This window comes from Spizellomyces punctatus (assembly GCF_000182565.1).
Source record: "Spizellomyces punctatus DAOM BR117 chromosome Unknown supercont1.5, whole genome shotgun sequence".
In the NCBI taxonomy this organism is placed as follows: domain Eukaryota; kingdom Fungi; phylum Chytridiomycota; class Chytridiomycetes; order Spizellomycetales; family Spizellomycetaceae; genus Spizellomyces; species Spizellomyces punctatus.
In genome coordinates this window covers 950,252-976,570 of record NW_015971541.1, presented here as the reverse complement: position 1 = coordinate 976,570, position 26,319 = coordinate 950,252, and the positions used below count along the sequence as shown (strand labels likewise).

At 48.5% G+C, this 26,319-nt stretch overlaps 7 protein-coding genes across 7 annotated transcripts; 2 read left to right on the top strand and 5 right to left on the bottom strand.

Annotated features, from left to right (window-relative positions):
- Nucleotides 1-622: 622 nt before the first annotated feature.
- On the bottom strand, nt 623-7,847 carry SPPG_03441 (uncharacterized protein). Its single transcript, XM_016751704.1, has 2 exons — nt 6,913-7,847; nt 623-6,848 (listed from the first exon to the last, which is right to left on the bottom strand). The coding sequence occupies exons 1-2, from the start codon at nt 7,253-7,255 to the stop codon at nt 793-795; spliced, it is 6,399 nt and encodes a 2,132-aa protein (XP_016609683.1). The 5' UTR covers nt 7,256-7,847; the 3' UTR covers nt 623-792.
- A 1,434-nt stretch (nt 7,848-9,281) lies between these two features.
- On the bottom strand, nt 9,282-12,414 carry SPPG_03439 (uncharacterized protein). The gene has a single exon (XM_016751703.1). It carries the CDS (start codon nt 11,594-11,596, stop codon nt 9,488-9,490), a length of 2,109 nt encoding a protein of 702 aa, XP_016609682.1. The 5' UTR covers nt 11,597-12,414; the 3' UTR covers nt 9,282-9,487.
- SPPG_03438 (uncharacterized protein) lies at nt 12,062-13,690 on the top strand. The gene is made up of 2 exons (XM_016751702.1): nt 12,062-12,405; nt 12,481-13,690. Exons 1-2 carry the CDS (start codon nt 12,208-12,210, stop codon nt 13,417-13,419), a joined length of 1,137 nt encoding a protein of 378 aa, XP_016609681.1. The 5' UTR covers nt 12,062-12,207; the 3' UTR covers nt 13,420-13,690.
- Nucleotides 13,369-14,830, bottom strand: SPPG_03437 (uncharacterized protein). Its single transcript, XM_016751701.1, has 2 exons — nt 14,627-14,830; nt 13,369-14,542 (listed from the first exon to the last, which is right to left on the bottom strand). Exons 1-2 carry the CDS (start codon nt 14,797-14,799, stop codon nt 13,588-13,590), a joined length of 1,128 nt encoding a protein of 375 aa, XP_016609680.1. The 5' UTR covers nt 14,800-14,830; the 3' UTR covers nt 13,369-13,587.
- Nucleotides 14,831-20,067: 5,237 nt separating this feature from the next.
- Nucleotides 20,068-21,794, top strand: SPPG_03435 (uncharacterized protein). The gene is made up of 4 exons (XM_016751700.1): nt 20,068-20,657; nt 20,718-21,019; nt 21,099-21,260; nt 21,332-21,794. The coding sequence occupies exons 1-4, from the start codon at nt 20,135-20,137 to the stop codon at nt 21,623-21,625; spliced, it is 1,281 nt and encodes a 426-aa protein (XP_016609679.1). The 5' UTR covers nt 20,068-20,134; the 3' UTR covers nt 21,626-21,794.
- Nucleotides 21,795-21,831: 37 nt separating this feature from the next.
- On the bottom strand, nt 21,832-22,870 carry SPPG_03434 (FkbM family methyltransferase; the record flags this gene model as incomplete). Its single annotated transcript, XM_016751699.1, has 4 exons — nt 21,832-22,019; nt 22,084-22,225; nt 22,303-22,671; nt 22,745-22,870. The coding sequence occupies 4 exons, from the start codon at nt 22,868-22,870 to the stop codon at nt 21,832-21,834; spliced, it is 825 nt and encodes a 274-aa protein (XP_016609678.1).
- Nucleotides 22,871-23,734: 864 nt separating this feature from the next.
- On the bottom strand, nt 23,735-26,176 carry SPPG_03433 (uncharacterized protein; the record flags this gene model as incomplete). The annotated part of the gene is made up of 4 exons (XM_016751698.1): nt 23,735-24,691; nt 24,776-24,924; nt 24,996-25,949; nt 26,020-26,176. The coding sequence occupies 4 exons, from the start codon at nt 26,174-26,176 to the stop codon at nt 23,735-23,737; spliced, it is 2,217 nt and encodes a 738-aa protein (XP_016609677.1).
- Nucleotides 26,177-26,319: the final 143 nt, after the last annotated feature.

The window sequence follows — 26,319 nt, the reverse complement described above, 5'->3', positions numbered from 1 at the left end:
ATTGAATTTCAAAATAAGGATATGGTTGAACTGTATGGCAAGTCGGCTTAAATGAATGTCACCCAATTGTACTGACGTCCACCCCAACAGAGGAACAACAACGAATTTTGATGATCATTATTTACCAGAACTCTAGCATAAGAGTCAATTGCAATCGCTATCGTTTCTTTTTTTGCAGGCTTTTGCTGACAGGCGTTACAAGCAGCGCTTAGACTGCATCCTTGACGTAGACTTGGGTGAAAACAACAAAATGAATAAAATGCGCATATTCCAATATTCCCGTCTCGTGTATATTCAAGCGTACATGGCCTCATTGCCAAACAGAACAACGCTGACATCACTCAATCAAGTCAACTCAGACCAGCTTTACATGAGCGCATGAACAATTAAGGTTCTCAACCCAATGTGACCCAGTCCTGCTCGCAAAGAAAACTGCCATTTTCAATGCATTCCTGGACACCACTCTCCCTCAGCTGTGCGCTCACTATGCATGGGCATGAATCCTTGTACACTGGCAGAGACGTTTCCATATCAAAAACAGGCGCGACTGCCGAAAGTGCAATATGAAGCCGTACCATAGTTGCAGCAGATTGATGACTAAGGGAAACCCAACCTCTACGGCCTTATCAGTTCGAGATTGGACATTTCCTAAGTTGATACAATCGAATATTGATACCGTTCATTACAAAAAAAAATATGTATCCTTTACCTATGCTACCATACCTAACACTATACACGAGTATTATTCAATTAAACCCCTTCTCAAACCAACAATTAAACCTCTTTCCAATTCTATTGCTGGGTATTGTGAAGCATATTGTCCAACAATTCATCCACTACATCGCTAATCAATTGTTTCTTTGCCGACAAATCAACACGGAACAACTGCCCAAGCAACTCTCGAATAGTTTTTTTCGAGATGGTCATCAAATCTGACCGCTCCACGATACGCCTAACTTCACTGATGATCAGCTGGTCAGACGGAAACTGGTTGACCACGACGTCTCCCGCAGCTGAACTTGGAGGCCTAGAGACCTGCTCCATTTCAGAAGCATAATTCACTTCGGCCAGGGCTGCACGGTCTCTCCGGCGAATGAGTCCACCAATGCTGAGTTCTGAGGCACGGCGTTCCATCGGGTGTGGCATAGGGAATTGCGGCCGGACAGAGGTTGCAATATGCGGCTCAGAGGCGCGACGCTCAACAACGTGCGGCATTGCCAACGCCGATTTAACTGTTCCCATGGTTCCGATACTAAGTTGGGAAGCCCGCCTTTCAGCAAGAGGTGGCATGGCAAATGGAGGTCTGTATGCTCCTCCGCTCATGGACATTTGCGAAAGGCGACCATCTGCCGTTGAAGGAGCAGAGTACTGGGATCGGTTCCTTTCGCTTCCACTAAGACTAATATCGGATGCCCGACGGCGCAGCGCGGGATTTGGGAAGCCCGTATGAACGTCCCTTCCCTTATCGTTTCCGGGTCCTGAAATTTCAGAGAATCTTTGATCCACTGCGGTTCGGGTCAAAGTTCGCCTTTGCTCAGGTAGCACGCTATCGTGATAGCCTTGAGTTGCACCGGTCGATTTCATGGGAGGATTCTGGACGATACTTTCTGATAAGCGAACATCCCGTGGAACAGGAGACACAGTAGATGCAGGTCTGGGGTTGCCTGAATCAAATGAATCGGGTATAATGGATGCACGAAGCACAGGCGACTGAGGCCCGACATTTGTACCAGTGGGAAATCCGCCCTCAGGCAAACGGATGTCGAGGCGCAGAACCGGAGACTGACGCTTGGCAGGATAACTGTCAAAGGACGCATCTGGTGAACGGTTATCACCGAGCGGGATTGGTGACTGACGCCGCACAGTAGAACTCATTTCGGGGGCGCGTATCTCGGTGGACTCAACGGGCACCATGTCCGTGTTGTTATTTGCTCGCATGTCAGCGGGAGGTCTGTAATTCTGCTGCGAGGGCGTTGCATAATTCGCCATACTGTAGCGGCTTGTTGCAGCCGGGGGATTCATCGCTACCGAATCATTGTGCGGGCCATTGTTGTACCTTGCAAGCGCCTGTTCCAATGTTGCTTGAGCGCGACCAGACTCAGAACTCGTCGAGGAATCCGATCCCTTTTGCATGTGTCCATACGTTGGTGGTGTGACTGGTCGAGGACTCCCTGCGCGGCTAGGCGATTTAGACACGTATTCGAAGACAACGGGACTCCGACTGCGAGGCGCACCCACAGGTGCCAAAGACGGTGTGGACGGTCTCGAACCAGTATTATACTCGGGCGGACTTTCGGAGCGCGGTGACATCTTTGGTACTGGACTCATGATGCTACTCCTGACGTTGCTTGCGGTCATGGACATGACGCGGTGACTGAGGCGGCGTTTTTCGGTCTGTTCGCGCTCGCGCTTTGCATCACTTTCCTGAACCAGTTTTTCTTTCGAGTATTCTCCCCACTTGCGCTTCGGAATGGAAGTGGGATCGAACATTCCGACGTCGGCCACCATGGTAGTCTTCCGTCCATCTTCACCGTACACAACGCGGGTATTACCCCATGAAAAGTCATCAAAGTGCCAGAAAGCATACAACGGAAGATAGAATGTGAAAACCGGGATAGCAAAGATGTAGATCACCATCCACAGGACTTGTCTCCACTGTCGCTTCAGTAGGAATACAATCACCTGCAAGCCGTAAATAGCGGCAAGCAAAGCGATCGAGATGATAGGAAATCCATTCTCGGCTGATACGAGTGCGTACACCAGGTAGGCAATGTAAAGAATGGCCGCCGGCTGAATCAACGTAGATAGCAAATCCAAGAAGACCACAAAGCGCATGGAGCAGCAAAGGAAACCGCAAAGTCTCCGAATAAACAAGAGTTCGAACAAATTGTGTACGGTCGAGTTAATCCATCGACGTCGTTGCGACGACAACACTCTCCACTTGTCCGGGGCGCTTGTCTTACATTTAGCGTGACTGATAAACGTCGTCCTCATGTGCGGGAACCACTTGATTACGAGTGTCGTCAGGAAACGATCCTCACCGAGATGGAAAAGATTTTTCATGTGAAGGGTGTCGATGCGATTTTCTTTGAAGTCATCTATGACTTCTGGCGAGATGAGCAGTGGGACGTTTTTCGGAGAACGGATTCGGTAAACGCAGAAACATCCTGGAAGACAAGTGACGGCACCAAAGATAGCCTCGAACGCCTTCGTGAGATGATGCGATATGAAGTATTCATACACTTGGATTTTCGTAATCCACGTATCGCTCCGATTAGCCAAGATCGTTTCTCCACAAAGACCAATGATTGACGTATCATGTATCATACTGTGTACCATTTGTCCGAGCGAATCAGGGAATACTTCCGTATCGGCATCTACCATGAATATCAATTCGTACATGGATGGATGGATCCCGACCACATCAGCCATTGTCCGGTATAACTCAAGCTCGAGCGGCTCCATTTCCGCGTCAAAGTGCACGCGAGACAGGAACTTCATCAACAGCAACTGAGAGTCACGTTTACCACGGTTGCCAGGACGCGCGACTTCTGATTCTTTGCCGACTTTGACGACGACGATGAAAGGCACAACGTGTTCGGTTGGTCCTTGTTTTACTGTATAGAGACCGGAATATACCTTGGCTCGATTCAATTGCATGTCACCTTCACCAACGGACTGGAACAACAGAGGTTCTGGGTCATATTTCGGGTCGACGCCGAGAATGTCCAAAACGATGCGCGGTGTTGCACGGGTATTGCCACTTCCAACAACCATTCCGTCACAAATGATGAATAGCAGTTTTCGAGCATCGTCGTAGTCCATACATGCCAAGGATTGAAGAGATTTTCGAAGTGATGCCTCACCTTCCGTATAACAAGGCATTTGGCAAATGACGAACCTATTCAGCTCTGCTTTGTCTACCTTGGGAGGGGAGGTAAACTGCACTGCGACCAAGAACTTCATGCCGATGATACCTATGACGATCATCGAACTCGCCAAAAGGATATAGTTTGAGAATTGACAACCAATGTCGAGACGATGATCAACAACTCCAATATAAAACATGTTGTTCATGCAGTTCATGATCGCTTTGGCGCCGCCAGGATCGGCTCTAACAACAGACGAGACCCAATCGTTGGTTGCATCTGCACCTTGGGTTGCTTGGAAAATCCGGTCAATGGCACTGTTCTGAAAAAAGGGGTCCGATGTGTATGTAGTGACATCGTAGATTTTGTCAAACAGTACAATCCAAGTTTTGTTGAGAAGCGGTTGTTGCTGGATGTAGTCCCATTTGAATGCGACATCAAACTTGGCCAGGTGGGAGAGGGTTTGGAAATAAGGCCTATCGGTTGTCCGATGAGCCAGGGATGCGTCGAGTGGGCGCTTAACAATGTTGTCCCAAGCAGGAGAGGGTCTTGACGCCACACCAGGGCACATGTCGTTGAAGTAGTCCGTTTTATAAAACATTCCTGAGATGTCCTTGCCGTAAGTCTGTTGATACTTGCTCATGTCCGCACCAACATTCATATGCCCTCGATACAAGTCTTTTATCTGGTATGCCTTTCCGTATCCGTAGACCCATGGATCATCTGCATCTGTCCTTTTCCGAATTTCATCCAGGGACAAGACCTTTTGTTTTGGACAGATGATACGGGGTAGACCAATAATGAATGCCAGTAGCGCGATACACATGAGTCCAATGATCATGCACAGCGCAACCTTCTCACGCCAAGCCATCTGCACATCCTTACGGGGCATTCTCCCTACTTTGGATATACAACACGAGGGAATCCACCACGTCAGCGTCCAAGTACAGCACAGCCATCGCTTGCGCGCTGAAGAGACTGGTCGCTTTTCTTCTTTCTCAGCTTCGGCTGCTAAGGCCTCCTTTTCAACTCGAGTCACGTACTTCACATCCACATCGGTGCTGGTTCCCATATCGACATCACTCTCAGTATCACCATTGTCCGGGAACGGTCTGGCAAAGTTCTCGACGAATTGAGAAGTATGAGCGTTCCATGTCGTCTGGTGGTTCTCCTCCTCAAAAGCTCGTAGGCGGTCATGGAGGATGCGCCAAGCCTTTTCAGAGAGAAAAACCCTACTCAGCCCCAAAGCCATATGTTCCTCGCTCCAGCCCATCTCGCTGGCAAACTCCTCGCAAAGACTCCCAAAGTCAACTTCGTCGTCTTGCTCCAGTGGCTTGTTCAATACCACGGCATGAAAGCGTGAAATAAAATCTTCGTGAGTGTAGTCAGCAACATAGTCCCCAGCTACCCGAGTCTGCACATGGTTGGTCACTTGATGATTAACCAAGTCAGCCTTCAAGATAGCAACATCCATCTTGTCGCTGACTGGGGATTCGCCAGAGTCGACACACAGAACGAACCAAGGCGCCGCATCTTTTATTGCAGATATGACCTGACTGGTTGTTTCCGAAAACTTTGAGATGACTGTCTTATCGTCGTAGTAGTTTTCGCTCTCGCCATAGCCATCACTATGCGAAAACAAATTGCGCACAAAGCCATTGGCACAAGGATGAACACCCGCACTGCCAACAAATAGGGAAGCAACGGCCGATGACAGGACGTCGCCATTCTTCTCAACAAGCTTATTGATATCGTACGCGGTTTCGCCATTGTAATGCTGAATTTGGAAAGTGCGGTTATTAATGGGAACTCCGTCCACTATGACCGGTGATAAATGCTCGTAAGTCTCGATCATTCCTCGGGGTATACCAGCATCAGGAGAGCCTTCAAGGAATCTCCGTACGGATTCTTCATCAATCAAGTGGAGCAGCCCGGCGTCGAAAGACAAAAGATGTGCGAGAGCGGCCGACTGATTTTCTTGATTTTCGACAGCGAAGGAAAGCACTCCTTCATGGGCATAATCGATAGACCGATCCTGAATCCAGCTGCTCATATGAAAGTGGAGCTGCTCATTCAGCATGTTGTACAATAACCGGTCTAGCTCGTTATGGCCGTCCTTTCGGAAACTAGGGATTTCAAGTACTCGGATACTGGCCGCAATCTCATCCTCGTAATTCTTGCATAAACAAGCATTCATTTTTCTTACGAGCCAAGCAACCAATTCTGAGTAGATCGTAGATGCAAGAAGGTCACGCTGAGCCGCTGCCCCTTCGCTTGTCAAGAACATGGAGATACGCTCGTTTCCTATGACCTTGGATTTATAGATAACAGCATCCTCCAGGTTTTGTGGGTGTACACCGAGCAGGTCCGCGGCAGTGCAAAGGGCTTCGTAATTTGCCACACTACAAGAGTCCTGAGGGCGTGTATCGTCATCCACGAATGTGACGTTGCCAAGATGAAGAACCGCCGCTAGGACCTGTGAGATCTGTTTCTGAAGTTTCAAACCGATGCGGAGATGCTTCAGCGCCTTTTGAAGTTCATTGTAGAGTTTGCAGTCGTCATCGGGTGTATGGAAGAAGGGCGAACCTTGGAGGTAGCGGAAAGATGATGCGTCGCCAAGTTTCCAACGATTTCTTTCCAACGCCGTACTGCCGGCCAGCAGATAGTAGAAAACTGGATAATTCTCTTCTTTGAATGGCGTGCTGCTGGCAAACCGAGACTTGTCTAAATGGTATGCGATGGACCCGACACCGACAAGCTTCCAGTTATGGTCGTATTGATATTCCACATATTTGCAAACGAGAGTAGCACTGCGGCTTCGCAGAGTCCGTGCGTGAGCAAAGGCTTCAAAGACTGGATCCATCAGAGTTGCGGCGCGAAGGATCTTCTGATCGTTGACATCGTCCGTTGTAGTAGACAGCATCATGAGTTGCCACACAAACAGCTTGCGGATTTCCGATTTCTCACTGGCATCATCCCCTACATAAAAGCGAAAACGTCAAAACGATAGTTCATACTCCCTCACAGCAAACATAGCTTATACCTAGGAAGACAACCGACTGGTTGCGGTGATCTCTAGTCATATGGTAGAAACATGACGCAGCCAAGTCGAAGACATGAGGGGGTAGATCGCGCTTGTTCGGTGACATGTCAATCACCCATCTTGCATATTCAGCTGCTACTTCTGCCGTCGATTCGGCGAGGACCCCCGATCCGCCCAAAACCAATAGAGCGTTCTCTCCCAGCTTTGTAAAGTAATCGCCATTTTGGTATCGTTTGCGCACAGTTGAGAGAATATTTTCAAGTGTGGGGCTTGTAAGGCGGGTGAGATAATCTGACGATTCTCCATGGGCCACGGGAACTGGCGAATCCCTGTGGGGTTTCATGACGCAAATGTACAATGGGCCAACAATAGACGTTCAAAATGCACTTGCGTGATAAGTATGCTCAGATCTAGGTAGCCAAAGAACATTGAATCTCTGCTGTGAAAATCGATACTAATCAATATTACTTTGTGCACGACGTCTACCTAGGTTCTCATTGATTGAGATGCCAGGGATGTCGTTGACGACGGACGTAGATTGTTGTGGCAACTTGGGAAAACCGGGCACACTAGTATATGTAAGGGCTAAAGACAGAGGAAAAATGGCTTTCAAGTTTCCGGGACAACAACGGGGGGCAGCAGCGGTGGACGCTTTTGAAAAGGCAAAAGCTTGCTATATGGGAAAATGTCTCCAGACAAGTAGCTCAAAAGACCCAAATTCACTGCAAGGGGAATGCAGGCAATAAGGGCTTCCAAGCCGAGCTGTTAATGTAGAGTGGTAATCGCTCCTGACGCAAAAATACAAGCCTCATCGCACGCCAGTGACCATGTCCAGGTTCCAACACTGGCAGTGCGCCCGAAAATCCGGCGCCATGAACGTGACAGTTGCTCTGCGCCATATTGGGGTGATTGTCAAGAAGAAGAAAAAAAACGCTGGTTTCTAGCAAATAAACGTCAAGGAAGCGAGCGGGACGAGTGGAAAGGAAGATGTCCGTGTGTGGAAAGCGTCAAAGGGCGGGCAATGATCGATGACTCAGCAGTCGGGAGACACGGGCGCGCGTGCTTTTTGACATTGCGTTTTCGTCGAGCGAATTGTCTTCTTTTTGACATTCTGGCACACATGGAAAACCCTTGAATAACGGACAAGAAGGAGGAGCAATTATCTCCAAGTGTACAGGTCCATGGCAGGAAAGGCATGCCGGATGGGTCAACCCACACCCGACACATTTCAGCCATCCTTGACCTTCATCAATGGCAGCAGCCCTGCAGCAAGTCCTCAAAGGAGAGACCGGAGAAAAGACAATTAATTGGATAAAGCTCCCTAACCCCCTATCCCGGGCGTCAGCTCAACAGCGTATCTACATGTCCATCTACAGACATGAGCCACGCCGCAAGGTGGACGGGTGGGGGGGGCAAGAGGACAAAATTTCTGCCATGCGAAGATAACATGGCGGGAAAGAGAGAGCAGCGTACGAGGAGAACAAGGAGGCCATTCGTGGAAGGGGAGGGAGGCACGAGTAAAAACGGTTCATCTCGTGCTAGTTGGCCACAGATCGTTTTTCCAATTTGGATGTTGACATCTTTGTGAAGAGCGACAGCGAGCTGAAAATGACATATCACTTTTTTCCTTAATTCCGGCTTTCCTTCTCAAAGAAACGCGAGTTGGGTATTGGACCTTTCAGTTCAAAACTACGTAGTAGTATCCAATCTGTTCAATCTGTGAACTGGCTAGCGGCTGCTTCATCAATGCACTTCCCAATCATGTCGGTCATACCCACCACTCTGCTCGTACTTGTCTTCGCCCTACTCACCACCACATCCATCACCGCCGCACCCGCACCCGTACCCGTACCTCAAGAGGGAAAACCCGCCGACATCGATTGCATGGTCGCTTGGTCAGAGTACAGCTGTTGCGCCGAAAACCTCAAAACAAGTACCGGCAGAGTTCTCGTTCATGCAATGGGAAATGGGAAGGCTTGTCCCATCTCCTTGGCGCGGAAAGAGTACTGTTTAGCGGGGGACGAGGACTGCACTGGAGCGAATACTGCATTTGTAGGAGCTGCGGCAAACAACTGGGTGGTGGGCACGAGTGTCGCGGGGGCTGTCTTGATTGGATTACTTTGAGGAATGGGTGCGGCTAGGGTTAGGTTATAACGTCCTTTGTAAATGATACTTCGTAATACTTGTAATAATGGGCCGGGTAGTATTGGAAATACATGTACATTGATATCAGTGGCTATTAAATCGGTTCATAAAAATGGTTGAAAGAAGTGGTGTCCTGCCATATAGTGAAGATCTCAAGATACAAGGACGCTAAGGTACCTACATTTACAGATATTCGTCCTAGATGATAATTGGCGTCTGAGACTCATGGAACTTCAGATTATCTGAAACGTATATTGGAGTATAGTTCAAAAATTACAAGTAGTCCGCTCACCCCAACGATGTGTATATCAATGTACATCGGTAACTTCTCACTATCAACAGACTTTACATGAAACACAAGTCAAAAAAACCACAATATACCATGCCTAATATAAATTCCCTTCATATACATCTCTCCTAAATTTCTACATCAATAACGATTGGCATATAAGGAAACGGAACGCTGTTGTTGATTCCTAAACCACGTCTGAGGCAACCCGGCGTTGCCGTTAGTCCGAACGTCCATGGGAGCTTCCTGCTGATCCATGTAACGATAATCGGAATAAGCTTGAGCGACAGGAGAAGGACTATAAGCGGAGCGGTGATGGTAGGGAGGTTGGGGAGACCGTGGGGGAGATGGCACATTACCGCTGTGGTTGACAGGATATTGAGGAGGAACAACTTCATCGTATCGAGAATAGGTTTTGGATGCAGCGAGAGCAGCAAGGGGCGCTTCATCTTCTTCATGATCGACATGACTCCTAGTGTGCTGCTCATCTTGCCTCAATTCCAGGTTCGGCTCCGGACGAGGAGTACTCGCTGGAGTTTCGCCGGTCTTTTCTTCCGGTTTGTCTTCTTTGACTTGAATGATCTGGACCAAAGGACCTGACTTTTTATGGAGACCATTGCCTTTCACGACAGAATAGGTTGCGAGATTTCCAGCAAGAGCAGAGGATGGGCGAGATTCGCTATCGGGGGACTCACGATTCATGGTCAAACCCATGTCGGTGTATTTCTTCACTTGCATTTCCTCATGCTTTTCGACATCTACTGCGAGCTTGGGATCCTTGGAGAAGTATTTTTGTTGCACCCATCTCGCTAACTTCTGTCCAAGTTTTCCCACAGGCTTTTCCACAAGGAAATGGAAACAACTTGCAATGAAGAAGCAGAAAAGGAATACAAACAGAACCCCGTCGATTCCTTGAGCGTGACGATCTTGAGCAAGATGTATGACTGGAGGGTGCGTCAAATATAGAGGAAAACTGATATCTCCGGCGAACATGAATACGCTCCACTCGAAGAAGTGTGCAAATGATCCATTCCGCGTTGCAAAGCTGACCAAGAAACAGATCAAAGCCGATCCCAAGACTGGCCAGTCGTGCATGTGGTCCGCGTACCAGCTGATGGGTTCGCGAGGTACGTACATGTTGAGAATCTTGCGGCGGTACCATGGGAAAGAGAGAAAGAGGGTAATAAGAAGCGCCCAACATATCAGGTCACCGCCAACGGAGATCCATTTAGTAGCCTTCTTACTCCACTTCTGGTTGATGTTTGGACCTTTGAAGTCGTAAATCACGTATCCATATTGAGCAAACATATGATATATGAACGCCGCAAGACTTCCCAGCCAGAAACGTTTGACAAAGGGTGGAAGGTGGTAGTAATCGTATGCACCGTGTGCGGACCAAAACAGAGGGGCGACAAAGCAATTGAAGAGCGAAAGAACAAGCAGGAGAAGGAGACGACGGCCGAATCGATAGTACACATGCAGAACACGATTGTGAAGCCCTTTTCGGTAATGCTCTTTCATCTGTATTTCAGCACACCCGAGGCCGTAAGGATAGTTTGGTGGATTCGGCTTGATGCCCATGATCCACTCGCCAAGTTTGTCCTTCCTTTCGGCCATTTCAAACAAAACAATAAAGAAGGGCATGACAAGATAATACTCAAATTCGGGTGGAATTGTCCAGAAAATCGAGTTGACATCTCGAAAGAAAGCATATGAAATAGCCGTCGACCAACTGAAGGGGGTGAAGTTTCGTAAATCAGCATACGCGGTATGAAGTTGAGGGACCGCAGCGATGATGAGCAGGATAATCCAATACAAGGGCAAGATACGAAAAACACGTCTGATCAAATACTTGATCCACCGCACACTGATCCAAGGAATAAGGATGCCGTTTTCAGACCATTTAACGTATTTTGCGTCCGAAGGTTTCTGTCGTTCGGTGAGCGGTCTGACCGTCAACAGGAAAGCCGACAAGACAAAGAAGAAAATGACAGCAATGTTTCCCATTTCGTTCAGGCCTTCCCAGCCGCCTACGTAAACCTTTGCACCATCACCGCTAAACAAGTGGGAAGCAACCACTCCCATCGCAGCGACTCCACGTAGACCTGTGAGACATTTTACAGAAAAGAAAGGGATGCTTTTTCGGACTTCCTTGACTGGCTTGATCTCATCAGCTGCTTTAGCGTCTTTCGCGGCCGTGTCCGCTATCGGTACGTCCAAAATAGTAGGAAGTTTTTCGTCTACTGCCATTTTGCTGTCAAAGTTCAGCTTCACAGGTGGCCGAGGACCAAGCGGGGCAAACCAGCGTTGGGTGCTTCTTGAGCGAAAAGGAGTCCAATATCACTTATAATAATGAAGGGGAAGCGACAGTCAAATAGTTGATGCTCCTTTGGCGTGGTGTTCTCCTCAGGCATACCCCTCCTTGACGTCGTTTCTGCGCCAGCAAAAAGATGACTGCAGCTGCAATCAGTGCGAATCGGGTCATGCATGTTTTAGCCGGGTATAAACCATAAGACGCTCGGAGTGACTCGCGAGACAGGAGTCCAATTTTCTCCCGCTACCCAGCTGGCGCAAAAAGCAAGGCAACTTGCATGAGAGTGAACAATTTACTTTTCCCGTTTCTTTCCCGCCCTATCGCCCGTCATCAAAGAAGAAAGGCTCAGCCAGATGACCACGCGGGGCGAGTGTGAAAATGTAACGAGAGGGGGGAGAGTAGGAATGGGAGACAAGCACACGGACCGTTTTTGAGTTATTGAGGGTTCCGACTGACAGAAAGGAGGCTGAGAAATGGAGCCACGACTGGTTGGGTGTCAGATCGAAAAGGCTCCAAGATTCACCCTCGTTGAAATCAGCAGGTCGCAATGTTCACTTCCAAGGTCATCTTCGAAATGAGTTCCCTTTCGCGTCTGTTACCACCGCTGTTGATAACGGCGCTATGCCTTCTTCATGGCGCATACGCTCAATACACACCATACTTGACTGTCAAGCAACTGAATTTCACTGGAGTAGTTGGTCAGCAAAACCAACTTTTGTTCCAAGCCATGTCAGACGACTACGCGGTAAAGAACAGCTTTACGCGACTAGCCTTAAATCAACGGTTTTTCTGAGCTTATCCGATGTTTGATTTCCAATAGCTCAAATGGGAAAATCTCAAAGAAGTTTACGGTTGTCGTCTACGATTCGTCATCGCCCACCAGTCATTCAACACATTGATCCGTCAATGCCCCGAAGAATTTGGCAAGATTGCCAACGACTCGGATACCTTTGCGATATATCCAACGCTACCCTTTGCGGGGGCATATGCTATTTCTGCACAATTCACATTCCTTGTCCCGAATATGACTCTTAACGTATCAATGCAGCCGACCGAAAGCACTCTATATGTCACCGTGCCTTCTGGTAATGCAGCCATTCCTCCACCAAAGTCGATTGATCAGCGGGTGACGGGAGTGATTCCCGGGCCGAACGACACACTGCCAGATCCATGGATTTATCAAGACCACGCCGTACAAGTTCCTGGACCGAATGACAATATCGATCCAAAAAGTTGGGTCACGAATGGAACCTTCCGTGTGGTACTTTCGAGCCCACAGAGCGGCTCGATCAAAATATCATACTGTCGACCTTTTACGGCCAAATATTATGTAACGAATTCCACCGGACATGACATAGCAACGTCCGGATTCCAAAAGTTTCACGGTCAAGATGCTCTTATTACATTGGTGAGAGGAGACGATTTCACACGATCTCAGCAACTGCTAGGATATCGACAAGGAGACGGTGTGAAGTGGCAGCCAGTGTGCTCAGTCAATCAGGATCCCCCTGCTTTCGACAGAACTTCGAATACCATTGGTTTTGGGCTTTACTTTTTTAAGGGCGGCCAGTACAACGTGTTTGTTCAAACAAAGATAAATGGGTATATTGTAACATCCAGCTTTCCTCTGAAGGTGTCTGACGAGGAGCAACCTGGGATAAATGGGGTTCCACTCTCAACAAAGAGATTGGCGTCCCAATCAAATTGGCTATGGTCGTGGGTAATAGCTGCGATTGGTTTGACCATTTGGGAGTCCTAATATTTGATCGACACCGCCAAATTTTGGATTGAAATTTGGTGTTTGAGATATTCTCCATAGTGGATATACATAGCAATAATATAGGTATCATATAGTAGACAGTACAAAAAAGTGGGGAGACCAAAGGTGAGATGGATAGTAGATGTACAATGTGAAAAGAAAATCTGTTCACAGAGATTCACTATTATTGGTCACTGGGAGGGGATGCTTTGGAGGACTTGACGGATCAATCGCCCAATGTTTAGCCATAGTAAATCGAATGCGTTCATCCTCATTCCAGTCCGCCCAGTTAAAGGACCCAGTCCTGATACGAGATCGAAGCACTGGACCTTGAACGGGTGTCCCCGTCTTTAGGTTTATCCTTCCATGCAGCTCGTACTGCTCCTTCTTGACCCAGGTTCCGAACAGGAACTTGGCCTGATACTCTTGAAATGGATCAACACCCTTTTCTGATAGCATCTCCAACTGTTCCTCCAACCCTCTATTATGAAGCTGCCTTGATGTGAAGTACGAGTGAGAAATGTGGGATATGCTGTTCCGGAATCCATCAAAATTTGATCGCCAAAAGATGCATTCCATGGCAGACTTTGCGTCCGACGTTGGTACCACTCGGCCATCGAAATGTGCAACGTGTGCTAACATCCGTTCTCGATGTTGTGAAGCAAGATCGTCCCAGTTCTGCGCAGATAGATAGTAGTTTAAGCGTGCTGTAGCGTAGGATGCCGTTACGGAGGCCAACTTCTGGACGCGCCCAGAGTACATGTGCTTTTGTGGTGTAACTGGTTTGGATGGTGGACTCGTCACTGCCGGCGGGAAAGGTGGTGCGTTTGCTGTTCCAACTGTTCCAGGAGCGATTTCAAGTGCGTTGTCCGCTGGCGCAGGTTCTGCCACCCAAGCTGGAGGAAACACCAACGATATCTCATCCGACTGGGAATACCCCAGCACAGCACCAAATCTCCACATCAGATCCTTGGTGGTGTCAATCAATGCATCCGTCAGGCGCTCATCAAATGGCTTTCGCAGGCCTTTGGTGAAAACTCGGAAAGAGACGCCATCGAGTCGTATTATAAATGGACTTTCGGGAGGTACTGAGGGATCTATTGTATTCTCCAGAGCTTTCAATCTACAAAGAGGTGATATGGTCAGTACGACTCAACATTGTAGAGCACTTTGTCCGCCTTACTAGGGAGAATTGCCAATTACGAACCTGTCCCCAAGCTCGTTTGCATACATTGAATACAGCGCATCGGCGGCGGTCTTGGGTAACCGGTGTCCTGCCCTTTCTGCAGTGGCCATTGTTCTTACACGCACACCCGATCGTCTGATTGGTAGCCAAAGAGACTTGGAATGTGTGCTGCTGAATGGGAGGAAAAGCCGCATTGTGGGTAAGCAGAAAAGCCTCAGAGCCCAACGCGTTCACCAAGTCACATAAGGCGTTGTCCCCGCAACAGCAGATGTAGCGCGTCCAATGCTCTGTCTGGGGGAATTGTCGGCTGATGGGAACGATTGGAGACTTTCGTTGACTTACTTTTCTAGTAGATCTAGGAGGAATCGCTGAGGATTCTCCAACAATAGAAGTACCTGATGAAGGTCTTTGATTGCTGATTGTGCTTGTGAATCCATGCAACCAAAAGCTGTAAATGCTGGAATCGAGCTGTAAATGGACAGTAAATGGCCATTCAATGATAACACCTTTATTTAACGACCGACATTTTTGTAAATTCACATGAAAGTCTGCGAGGTGCTGCGGAATTGCCTAGAATTGGTTAGTCGCCAGCCAATCTCCTTCAGAGGAACCGAAACGAGAATCCGTCTTTTCTGTGAGACGACGTTGGAATGAAGGAAGTAATGTGCTGCAGCCCAAGAAGAAAAATCCAGAAACAGCAATTCTGCCAATGAATTATTGTATGCCATTGATACAAAGCCGTCCAAGACGTCTACCGCATTTGCGACAGCCGACCGCGTTCTCTGACAGCGTGCAACGAGGGCGAGAAGCTGCTGCTTACATTTCAAAACTTGGAGCCATCCAGTTGATATCTGTTCTCATGTAACTGATCGGTCGGAGAATTTATCTTAGAACTAAGGTTTCTGCTTGGGGTCCTACTTCAGGTTTCCGGTGAACCTTGGATCCGAGAGTGAACCTTGGGACTAATTGGAAAACATAGGCGAACTGGTACCGCAGATGGAATTTAAGGTTTTTGGGTTCTGATCGAATATTCTATTTAGAAGCCTGCTCCCCGTAACGTCTTGTAATCATGTTCTTCATAGAAATAATGTAAATCCGGAATCCCCAACAGAAGCAGACAACAGGAGCACCGACTGAAAGGGAACTAACATATGGCCATAAGCGGAAGCTTAACAGCAGATGCGCTATATTGGGAGCAATTACCTGCATATATCGACGGTGATACTCGTAAACGATGAATGGGACCACGAGACATAGACCAGTATGCGAGCGAGTCATATGGCCACCAAACCAGATTGCCTATTGAACCAGGTAGAATCTACCCGTCATGTATTGAATGTCTTTTCCGCAACCAACATCGTTCAGGATGGTGACTATGACGACAATAATTGAAATGCCCAATGGACATTACTGGAGAAAGAACCTGAAAAAGAAAATATCGAATCCCATTGGAAAACAACCATTCCATAACACCATCATCTTGCCTATTTTTATCTAATGGATTCCTCACAGTAGAGGCACTGGTAACAATCCCCCGCCAGTGGTGTATTCCAGACGCCCGACCAGAACCTCCCCTACCGCTCCTCACGGATAACAATCCGAGCGAAGATGCTCCCTCGAGAGCTTAGAGGAGCTTCAGAGATGCTGCGATTATTGTGACGCTCACACCCAAAGTCGCAGAAATACCCTGCCAAGTGAAAGGTTAGCACAGAAATGATCTAATACAAGAGCGGCTTTTACAAACGAACGCAGCATTGGATTCTGTCCTTATCCTGTATTCTAGCACTGTGTAGACTAATTTGCCTGCTACATTAAGGAGGCCTCTTTCATATACATGAATTGGGGAAATTAGTTACATTGGAAAGAGCAAGAGCCTTGCGCCCTTTATCCACCATCGTAAACTTGGATAAGTTGGATGTAGGTCGTTAGCTGCTATCGAACGACAAGAGCTCTATATAATCTCAGCAAGCATGACATGGCGTTATTTACATTTCCCTATTTTTCTAACGGTAGTTCATCAACGTCAGTGCCAGTATGTGTTTCCACTTCGGACTGCAAATATTCTGTCGATGTATTCACCGGACAAGCACAGCAGTGGTTTTACTTGGCTATTACTTTATCTGCCACCCATTAAAGCATGTAATTCAAATCCAACCACTTGTTCGGTGATCATATCGATGCGAGTTGGGGACTTGACAGCAGTAGCTCAAATCACCCCTGTAACTGCCCCGGTGTGCATCACAGTCAGTTTCCTGAAGCGGCTCCTGCCCAATATTTCTATTCTTCCTTGCGGATCTTACATCAATGCCCTCATTCAAGAGACGTATTACTTAAATTATGTTAACCTTTACCAACCAAGACGGGCAGTTCATTGCAGGCGATGTTCCTAATTGTGACGCCACTAAAGAGCGCCAGCACCCAGAGGCAAGAATGGGGCTGGTAACTTAATGTCGGCTCCGGTAAATTACAAATCTTTGGCCAATCAAAATCAGTCTGGGTCATCCGGCCACGTTGGATGATGGCGACCTAAGACTTTCAGCCAATCAGAAAGCGTGCCGAAACCTCTATTTTACCAAATCAAGTTTAATTTCAGAAAAAAAGCCCTGGTAATGCGGAGTTTTTGGACCAATCAAATTAATCTTTTGCTCCACGGGTGTTCATTTATGTCCCCAAATGAAAATATTTAATTTTACGCGTGAATCATTATACCGTAAAAGCTACCAATATTACCAAATGCAGATTGTCGGTGGGGAGACTAACGTAATCTGTGCGCAGTAATGCTGCGCGTTATTTCGCGACGTGTTGGGGGGCCTCTGAAAGTTATAAAAAGGCACCCTTCCCTCCCCCCCAAGCTCTTCATGGACTGTAGTTCGCGCTGTTGGAGCGACTACTTACCCACTGTGTGGGTAACCCAACATGTCTGTGGCTGTTGGGAGGGCCATGGAGGATGACTTGGACTGTAGTTCGCGCTGGTTGGAGCGACTACTTACCTACTGCAGGGGTAACCCAACATGTCTGTGGCTGTTGGGAGGGCCATGGAGGATGACTTGGACTGTAGTTCGCGCTGGTTGGAGCGACTACTTACCCACTGCGTGGGTAACCCAACATGTCTGTGGCTGTTGGGAGGGCCGAGCCGGATGAGCAGGACTGTCGTTTGCGGTGGTTGGAGCAAACACTTGCCCACTGTGTGGGTAACCCGATGATGTCTGTGACGGAGGGAGGGCGTGCCGGATGAGCAGGACTGTCGTTTGCGCTGGGTGGAGCAAACACTTGCCCACTGTGTGGGTAACCCGATGATGTCTGTGACGGAGGGAGGGCCGTGCAGGATGAGCAGGACTGTCGTTTGCGCTGGGTGGAGCAAACACTTACCCACTGTGTGGGTAACCCAATATGTCTGTGACTGAGGGAGGGCCGCGGAGGACACCGACTGCAGACCGCGCTGGAGGGGCGGCTGCTGGTCCCAATGAAGCCGCCTGCGGGCTGAGGGATAAACCCGATGATGCCTTCGGGCGGAGGAGGACAGTGTACTTGGATGAACAGGACTGTCGTTTGCGCTGGGTGGAGCAAACACTTACCCACTGTGTGGGTAACCCAATATGTCTGTGACTGAGGGAGGGCCGCGGAGGACACCGACTGCAGACCGCGCTGGTGGGGCGGCTGCTGGTCCCAATGAAGCCGCCTGCGGGCCGAGGGATAAACCCGATGATGCCTTCGGGCGGAGGAGGACAGTGTACTTGGATGAGCTGGACTGTAGTTCGCGCTGGTTGGAGCGACTACTTACCCACTGCGTGGGTAACCCGATGATGCCTTCGAGCGGAGGGAGGGCCAGGAACAGGTGGAAGGCGGCCCGGTTGTGAACGTTAAATTTGAACAATCGAGCCATCTTCGTCCAGCCTTTCCATTCTGTTTCACAGACCCGCTTCCTCGTCAGCGAATGTCGCCACTCGCACTTCTCATCTCATATATTGCTGCTTGGCGGTCCAGTAGCCCATCTGGCTGTGTTATGGAATTGGATGCTTTGCTCTGGCAATCATTTTAAACACACTACCCACGGTGACCAAGCACGTCTCAGGATCCCAAGCTGGCTTGGGGGAGTGGATGTGGATGTTGGGATTGGCTCCTTTTCTTAATATATACGCCGACGCCTCTCGGAGGTAGTAAGTCGAGCAGGACAGGATCGAACTTCAGCAAACAACGAACGAGGTTTGGACCATACTCGATGACAACGGCTGGTACGACTTCAATGCACAAGACCTCGGCGCTACGAAACCACGTGGACGACAACGCGCAAGCACGCAGGACCATGATGAATCGGCTTTCTTGCAAAGTGCTGCTTACGGCTACGCCCAATTGGACGATCAAGGGTCAACGATTCAGACAACGACGACGTCGGTTAAACGGCGATCGGAGCAGCCACGCCCCTGCGTAGATACTGGAAAGAACCCACTTCGATTTGTGCGGCGTTAACCTGACTCGGGGCACCAAAGCTAGGACGACGGGCTCTTCCAATGCTGATCACAGGGTTCAGGAGTGACTAAATTGGGGGTGATGATGCTGCGGGATTAGTCATGAGTCCAAACAACTGTACTGCCTCGAATAGCGGGACAGGGCGGGCACCCTAGAGTTCGTCATAGCACGCTAAAGCGATTATCTAGCTAATCCTTCTTGCATCTTTCATATTTACGAGGGGCGTAGGCCATTTACAGCTAGGTTTGCGCAAGATGATATAGGGTTGTGTGAGCGTTTCGATGCTCCTGAGCTCCCTAGATCGAGTTCACTTGCGTACAGTGGGTCAATCTGGTGACTGGGTTCCGAGGGCCAGTGTGAATATCCTGGCAAAGGTCCACATTCAATGACCGGTCCATCGTTTGCTTTCTGAATCCTCCACGCCGGTGTCAGCATGGTCTACCATACGTGACCTGAGGTTCGAGTCCCCGCCCGGTATTCTGTTCTTGTTTGAGTCCATTGATTGCGAGGTGGGCAGGGTGTGATACTTAGCGATGGTTTTTGGATTTAGTCACCTCCGTATGGTTTTGGACGAGGAAAGCTTTGTAATAGCCCGTACGGTACCATCCTTGTAAATAGATTATCTGTGTGCATGCCGTACTGTGACCTGACCATGTCTGTCGTAAACGTAGCGTTAATCTGTGGGAGCTCTATTACAATCTTTCGTCATGTCCAAGGTTCTTTTGAGGGGCAATGAATGGTATGTGGCAGGCGAACTGAGATGGGATTCCGAATGTTTGTATGAAATATGTACCACGGCCCTACGGGAATCGCGATACCAGCAAGCGAGATCCGGTGGGCATGACTTGCAAGAACGGCCTTAGCATGGAATGTAAACTGGTCACAAATCTTGCAAGTCATACGAACTCAGATTCGGAGGAGGGAATATCGGTCGGAGCCAAGCCTCAAGTGAAACTGTGCCTCAACAAGATCTTGGGATTGGGCAACATCTCTAATTGCTCTCCACAACTACATTTACTGGAACCGTGACATCCAGAAAACCTATTCAGTAGATAACGCTTTATGGACCGGGACGCAAAGTTAGCCCTACTGTTGAGCATATTTGACGACCGTTCCGAAAGAAATCTTCTCGACGCTTTGGACTTTGCTCAAGGACGTGTTGAGCAAGCTGTGGAAATACTTTTAGGAAATGCGGAAGGGCATGTTAGTGGAGGGACAAACAAGAGAAAACATGGTGCAACGATAGACGAATTCTTTGGGGGAAGTGAACGGGGGGGTAAGAAGATGCATTTGGACAGACATGTTGATGTCAGCGACGACGCAAGTCAACCTGGGACGACGACGACTAGTTCTCCGGGTAGCCGAAATGCGTTTGAGGTTCTATGTTCAGGGTCCCTCCATGCAGAGGATGCAAAGGGTGTATCACTACCTCCAAGGACTCTGACGGCCAAGGAGGTTGCAGAGCATATACCATGCCAATTGGTTCTGGATGTGCTTCCCGAAGAATTAGCCGCTTCACTGCTGCAAAAGTTAATGGTTGAGGCAGAGTCTTGGAAGATCAAGCGTTTTGTCATGTTTGACCGTGGTAGGTTATTGTTTTCATCCCTTTCAAGTTGTAAGTTGTACTCAGTGTTTTGGACACCAGAGGTCGAATCACCGCATACAACGAGCTTTTACACCGACGAGCCATACACGTCCTCATCGTCAACACCAGACGTTGAATACTATTACGGAGGTAAAAAGACAACAGATGTGAGGACCATGTTTCCGGAACTCGCCCAAGCTCGTTCACTCATTGCCGAACGAGTAAATCGGGCACTTGACGAACGCGATCATGTCCAAGGGGGAAGACATCCAGCGGAATTGGTCGGAATATGGGAACCAAATATTGTTTTGGCGAATTGTTATCGTGGTGCGGCCGAGGGAGTTGGGGCACACAATGACAAGGTGCGGGAAAAGCGAGTCATTGGGGCTTGAGATACATTGGTGTTCAATAAGGGGTTTGGTTTTTTTTTTTTCTCTTTAGATGACGTACATTGGTCCTCGTCCAACTATAGGATCATTGACGTTGGGAGCGACTCGACCATTCCGTGTACGGAGAATTAGACGCCCAGGAGGACCTGTACCTCAGACTTTTAATATTATGCTGCCTCACAATTCTTTGCTTATCATGCTTCCTCCCATGCAGGTATGGTATCAGGAATAGGTGGTCCTCTACTCGTCGGATCATTCATCGTCTTTTTGTTTTTTTTTCACCAGGAGGAATACAAACATGAAGTGCCAAAATGTAACCCGAAACTTTTAATTCAGCACCCAATATCCAAGGACACGCGAATCAACCTTACATTCCGAGTTGCAAGGCCAGAGTATCGGGACAATATACCCGTCTGTCGATGCGGAAATCCCACCGAGTTGAGGGTTGTCATCAAAAAGGAGTCCAACCTCGGTCGGTACTTTTACATGTGTGCAGGTGGGGGTAATGAAACGTCCGGTATCGAATCTGGATCCAATTGTGGATTTTTTGAGTGGTTAGATCTAAAGGGCAAATCATAGAGCTAAAGATGGTCAATCACCCTTTGAAGATTTGCCAGAGTCATTAATGATATTTGTGAATTTGGCGCGGATTATAGTTTGAATAACATCCTAGTCGATGCCCTATGACGCCTAGCCAACCTATGCAACCGCCCGTAGTATACCCCCGCCCGCCCTAGCCAGAACTTGCTGTACAATATACATGTTTCCTTACGCTGCCTGACCGCTTACGCTGGTGAGTCATAAAAAGGCATAAAAACGCCTGCCTTTGTCATCTCTTTGCCGGCTTCGTTGGCGACCGCCCAGTCTGCTTCATTGAAGGCAGGGTGGCGTGGATGCCATTCAACAAGGAGGACGTCAATGAGCTTGTAAGCCCCTGTCTCCACAAGGTGAGGAAGGACCTCGTACTCTGCGCCTATTTAAGATCCTGTTACTACCATACATGGATACGACAGAACAGAGGCATCATTGAGCCGAACCTTCAATATCCATTTTGACGACGACATAGTCTTCTTTGTGGAAGTTTTTTATGAGGAACTTGGAAAAGTTGACGGATGGGAGTTTTGTCGTGCCCTGTTTATTTGATTTTCCGTCTTGTGACCATTGATAGATACTGGATCCCTGTCAAATGTCCAACAATCACAGTCAGAAAACACTTACGACTTTTGACAGCGCTCGACGGGCTTTTTGGAACTCACCCAAAAGTCGTTTTCTGTCGACCACGTGTCAATTGACATTTCTGTAAAGCCATCCTTGGTGGAAACGATCGTGCTTGGGTAGATGTGCACTTTAACTGGCTTTTCCTTCTCAGCATAAAAGGTTTTTGTTTGCTCGAGATCTTTGGTAAACAGTGGGTTTGCTTCAAAGAGGTGGCACTCAAAATCCGAGTACTCGAAAAAGTATGGTTTAGGAAAATCCTGTACCCATTTGGAACCGGGTTCCTTTTGGAATACGCGGATAGAGTCGCCCCGATTGGCACCAAGGTCAATAAAAATGGGGCGAGTTGGTCTGGAATTTCCCTTGTTTTTGGAGAGTTTTGCGTACTGATCCTGTGCAGCCTGCGACAGCTACGGTAGAGCGTTGACGGCCATGAGAATTCACTATACTCTGGAGCGAAAAGCCAAGAACGGTCTCTATTACCTTTCCGTATGCTTCACTAGGAGGGGTTGAGGAGAATGATGCCAAGAACAGCAGGATAGTAATGACAAGGATGCCCGCCACAACAAGGGTACGGGCAGGGAAGCGGTTTGCACTGAAAGTGGCCATCTTTTGTGAAAAGAAATCCAAACCTTGGAAAAAAACAAGGTCAAGACTGAAAAGAACTTTTATACCCAAAATCTAAACTGGCCAACAAAGTCGACAGTGCAAAGCCCTTTTTGCCCTGGCCGCTTCAGATAAAAAATCTGAAAAGCCGACATGCGGTCCAGAAAGCGCGCTTTTTCACACTTTTGCGCAGTGTTCCGTTTACTTAATGATCACTTGCAAGCCCTCAGCCTGACAAAGCGCGACCCGTGTTTACATAAGCATCATATGCGGGGATTTCGGAGCCGCTCACCCCTAAAAGCTTATTTCCACACTACGGTTTCAAAGCATTTGTGTTTTTGACGGTTCTTTACTGACATTTGGGCTTGGATATGTCAGCAAACAGTACAGTCTGCAAAAGGGGGAACGTTCATGGGCAGTTGCATGAACACGTTAAATTCGATCGACAGGAAGGCAGTATGGCAAGGTCGCTGCTAAAGAAAGCAAAGCATGTCGTCGAGACAGGCTTCTTGGGGGACACAATGATGGATGGCTTATATCTAAAAGACAAAATTATCTACACAAGCATCCGAGGAGAAATATTTTCCTTCTTGTGGTAGTCACCCTGTTTTCTTCAAACACCCTGCGAGTCCAAGTTGTGTAAAAGTTCGTGGCACCCAGAGAGCGCCGTTCGTGTATTGAAACCAATGATCACCACGTCCCAATCACCGCCAACAGTCCTACGGCCCAACCCTGATCAACCAGCAGCATTCCACATCTCCTTAACGGGCAATTTGTTCCTTGGACAGTTTCCCTACAATTCCCCATTAACTAGGATTCCCACTCCAAAAGCCAAAAAAAAGTAAATAAAATAAAGAGTACCTTTTCTCATCCCAACATTCCCGCACTCCACCCAGCCAGCATGGGCTGTTCACCTTCTCCCATGCTTCCAAACCCGTCTTCAACAACAGAGAGGGCAAGGTGATGCATATTCGTCGCCAAAAAAGACTTTTCCCCCAAACTTTTTGTTAACCACAAATGCACATCCACATCGCGCTTGACCTCCGCCAAATGTCGTACATCCATCGATGTCTTGGAATCCATCACAAGAACTAATAAAGAGTAGAATACAAAATAGCATGACCATTGCGTGAGATATTTAATTTCCGGATTAATGCGTTTGAGTTTGTGGAGTAATTGTGAGACTCGGCGTGCGTGGGATAGACAAATTGTGAATGTGTTTCTGAGGCGGAGGTTGGGCGAAGACTGGGCTTGCTGGCCGTCGATGAGGAGAGTGGGGATATGAAGGGCAATGTTCAGGCAATGCCAGACGAGATGTTGGGAAAAGAGTTGCCAGGGAGGTGGGTAGGTGCTTGTAGTTGAGGGAGTGAACTTGTCATAGGTGTCAATGTTGCGAGCCCAAGTTGGGAAAAGCTCCAAGACGGATTGAAGTTTCCTGTCCAATTGGTCAATTTGCGATTGGATTTCTGGTGTCAGCGTTCTCGGTTGGGGTGCCATGCTGTTCCCACTTGCTCTATTCGCTAATCTACCACCGTGTCTGGTTCCCAGCACCGCTTGCTCGACATCCCAAATGGTACCCCTCAACCTCTGAATCCGCATATACAATCCCGTCAACGTATGGGCGATTTTCGCAACATCCAAATGTGTTCCAGGGATAAATGCGCTGAGCACGGGAGTGTCTGCTGACGAAGTGACAGAAGTCCATATTAAATCGGGTGAGACGGGCTTGACGGACCAGGGAGCTGTCGACGCGTCCCAGAAGGGTAGCAGGTGGTGAGGGATGATGGGGATTTGGTCGGATTGATTGCAGTCTATTGTGTCCATCTAATGTTTTTATTTTTTTATTATAAGTATTCCCCCATTTTGACAGCGACCAAAAAGCGAACACTGAAGGTTCAAATCACTCACCACAAACAGTCCCCACCATGTCCGTCGTCGCTTCTCCTTTTCTAACCACGTTAACGGTCCATGCACCGTCTCAATGTCTGGATCAATATGCAGCTTTAACTTGAGAGCCATTGTGATGGACATCTTACGGAAATGGCCGGACCATTCGGCTGACAGATTTCAAGAATAAGCGACGCCGAAACAGCAACGGTGATACGAAAATTTAAAAAAACAAACTTACTCTGATCAATCACTGTGGCCGCAACCTTGTAATGCCCCAACGCAATAACAGCATCGACGCTCGGCCTTTCGTTTACCTCACCCAACATCCTTAGCCCCTCCCGAAAGTACACCTCCCCAACGCGATAAAATGGCCAGCCCCGTTCCTGTGCATACAGCTTCAAAAGAGCATTGTCACTCGTGGAGGCCGCCATGGCGCATAGACTGTAAATCAAAAAGAGGGGCTGCAAGTCAAAAGTTGCAGTAAATGTGGCTTCGTGGATGGGGGTTTGAAGCCATCTGTGGCAGACGTCTGAAAAGTAGGCACGCAGAATATCCTTGATGACGGGTTGAGTGAAGAGGTCGCTGGAGCTGACCAAGGTGCCGTAGGCGGTAGGTGGTTGACTGGTGCTGTTGGGATTGCTGTTTTGATGGTGGGTATGCGGTATATGAACGGGAAAGAACTCTGACATGCCAATGGTTTCAGGAGACGTTAGCGCGGCATGCTGATCTATTTCCTGTTGATGGTGTTGATGGTGATGATGGTGTTGATGGTGATGATGGTGTTGATGGTGTTGATGGTGCTGGTGCTGGTGCTGATGGGGCTGATGCATCATTGAAGAAGGTGCTGAGAGTGGCTGCAAATACTGGGGCAAGCCGCCAAAAGACGTCGTCTCAACCGTAACAGGCCCCCCAGATCCCGAACTTCCCTCCCCCGCCCAATCTCCCTCCCCATGTTTCGCCCAATCAGTCGACGGACTCTCTTCCATCCCCGTAAAAGATTCTTCCAGATCTCTCATCTTGGACTCTAGCATTCGAATATATCCCGCAGTGTCGTACCGTCGCTTCTTGCGTCCATCTCGTGGGGCAGAAACGGAGCGTACCTGCCGAGATCCGTACGCACACTCGAAGCCCCCTGCATGGCATCTGCCGCATGTCGGGCGTTGTGAATCGCATCGGTATTTGAGACGGTAGCCTAATTCATGCCATATCAACACTAGAAAGTGACCGCATCAATCGATTTGTGATTAAACGGCAGCACCTACATCGATCACATGCCCAGACTTTGGCCGGATCTGTCGGCGTCCGATGCTTTGAGTTCCGCTTGGGAGGGTCGTCCCCTCCACCACTGCCACCACGACGTTCCACCGATGATTGCTCGTGGTAGTTGGACGACGCTGCCATCGAAGACCGCGGAACCATGGAGCACGTACGACTGGAGGTAACAACTTTAACCCAACCAAACCCAACAATTGTTCTTTTGTGTACCCCTGCTATCTCTTTAGTCCTGGGTCAAGCGGTGCACAATGTACGGGGGGAGACTGGTTCTGACACGAACGTTCTTG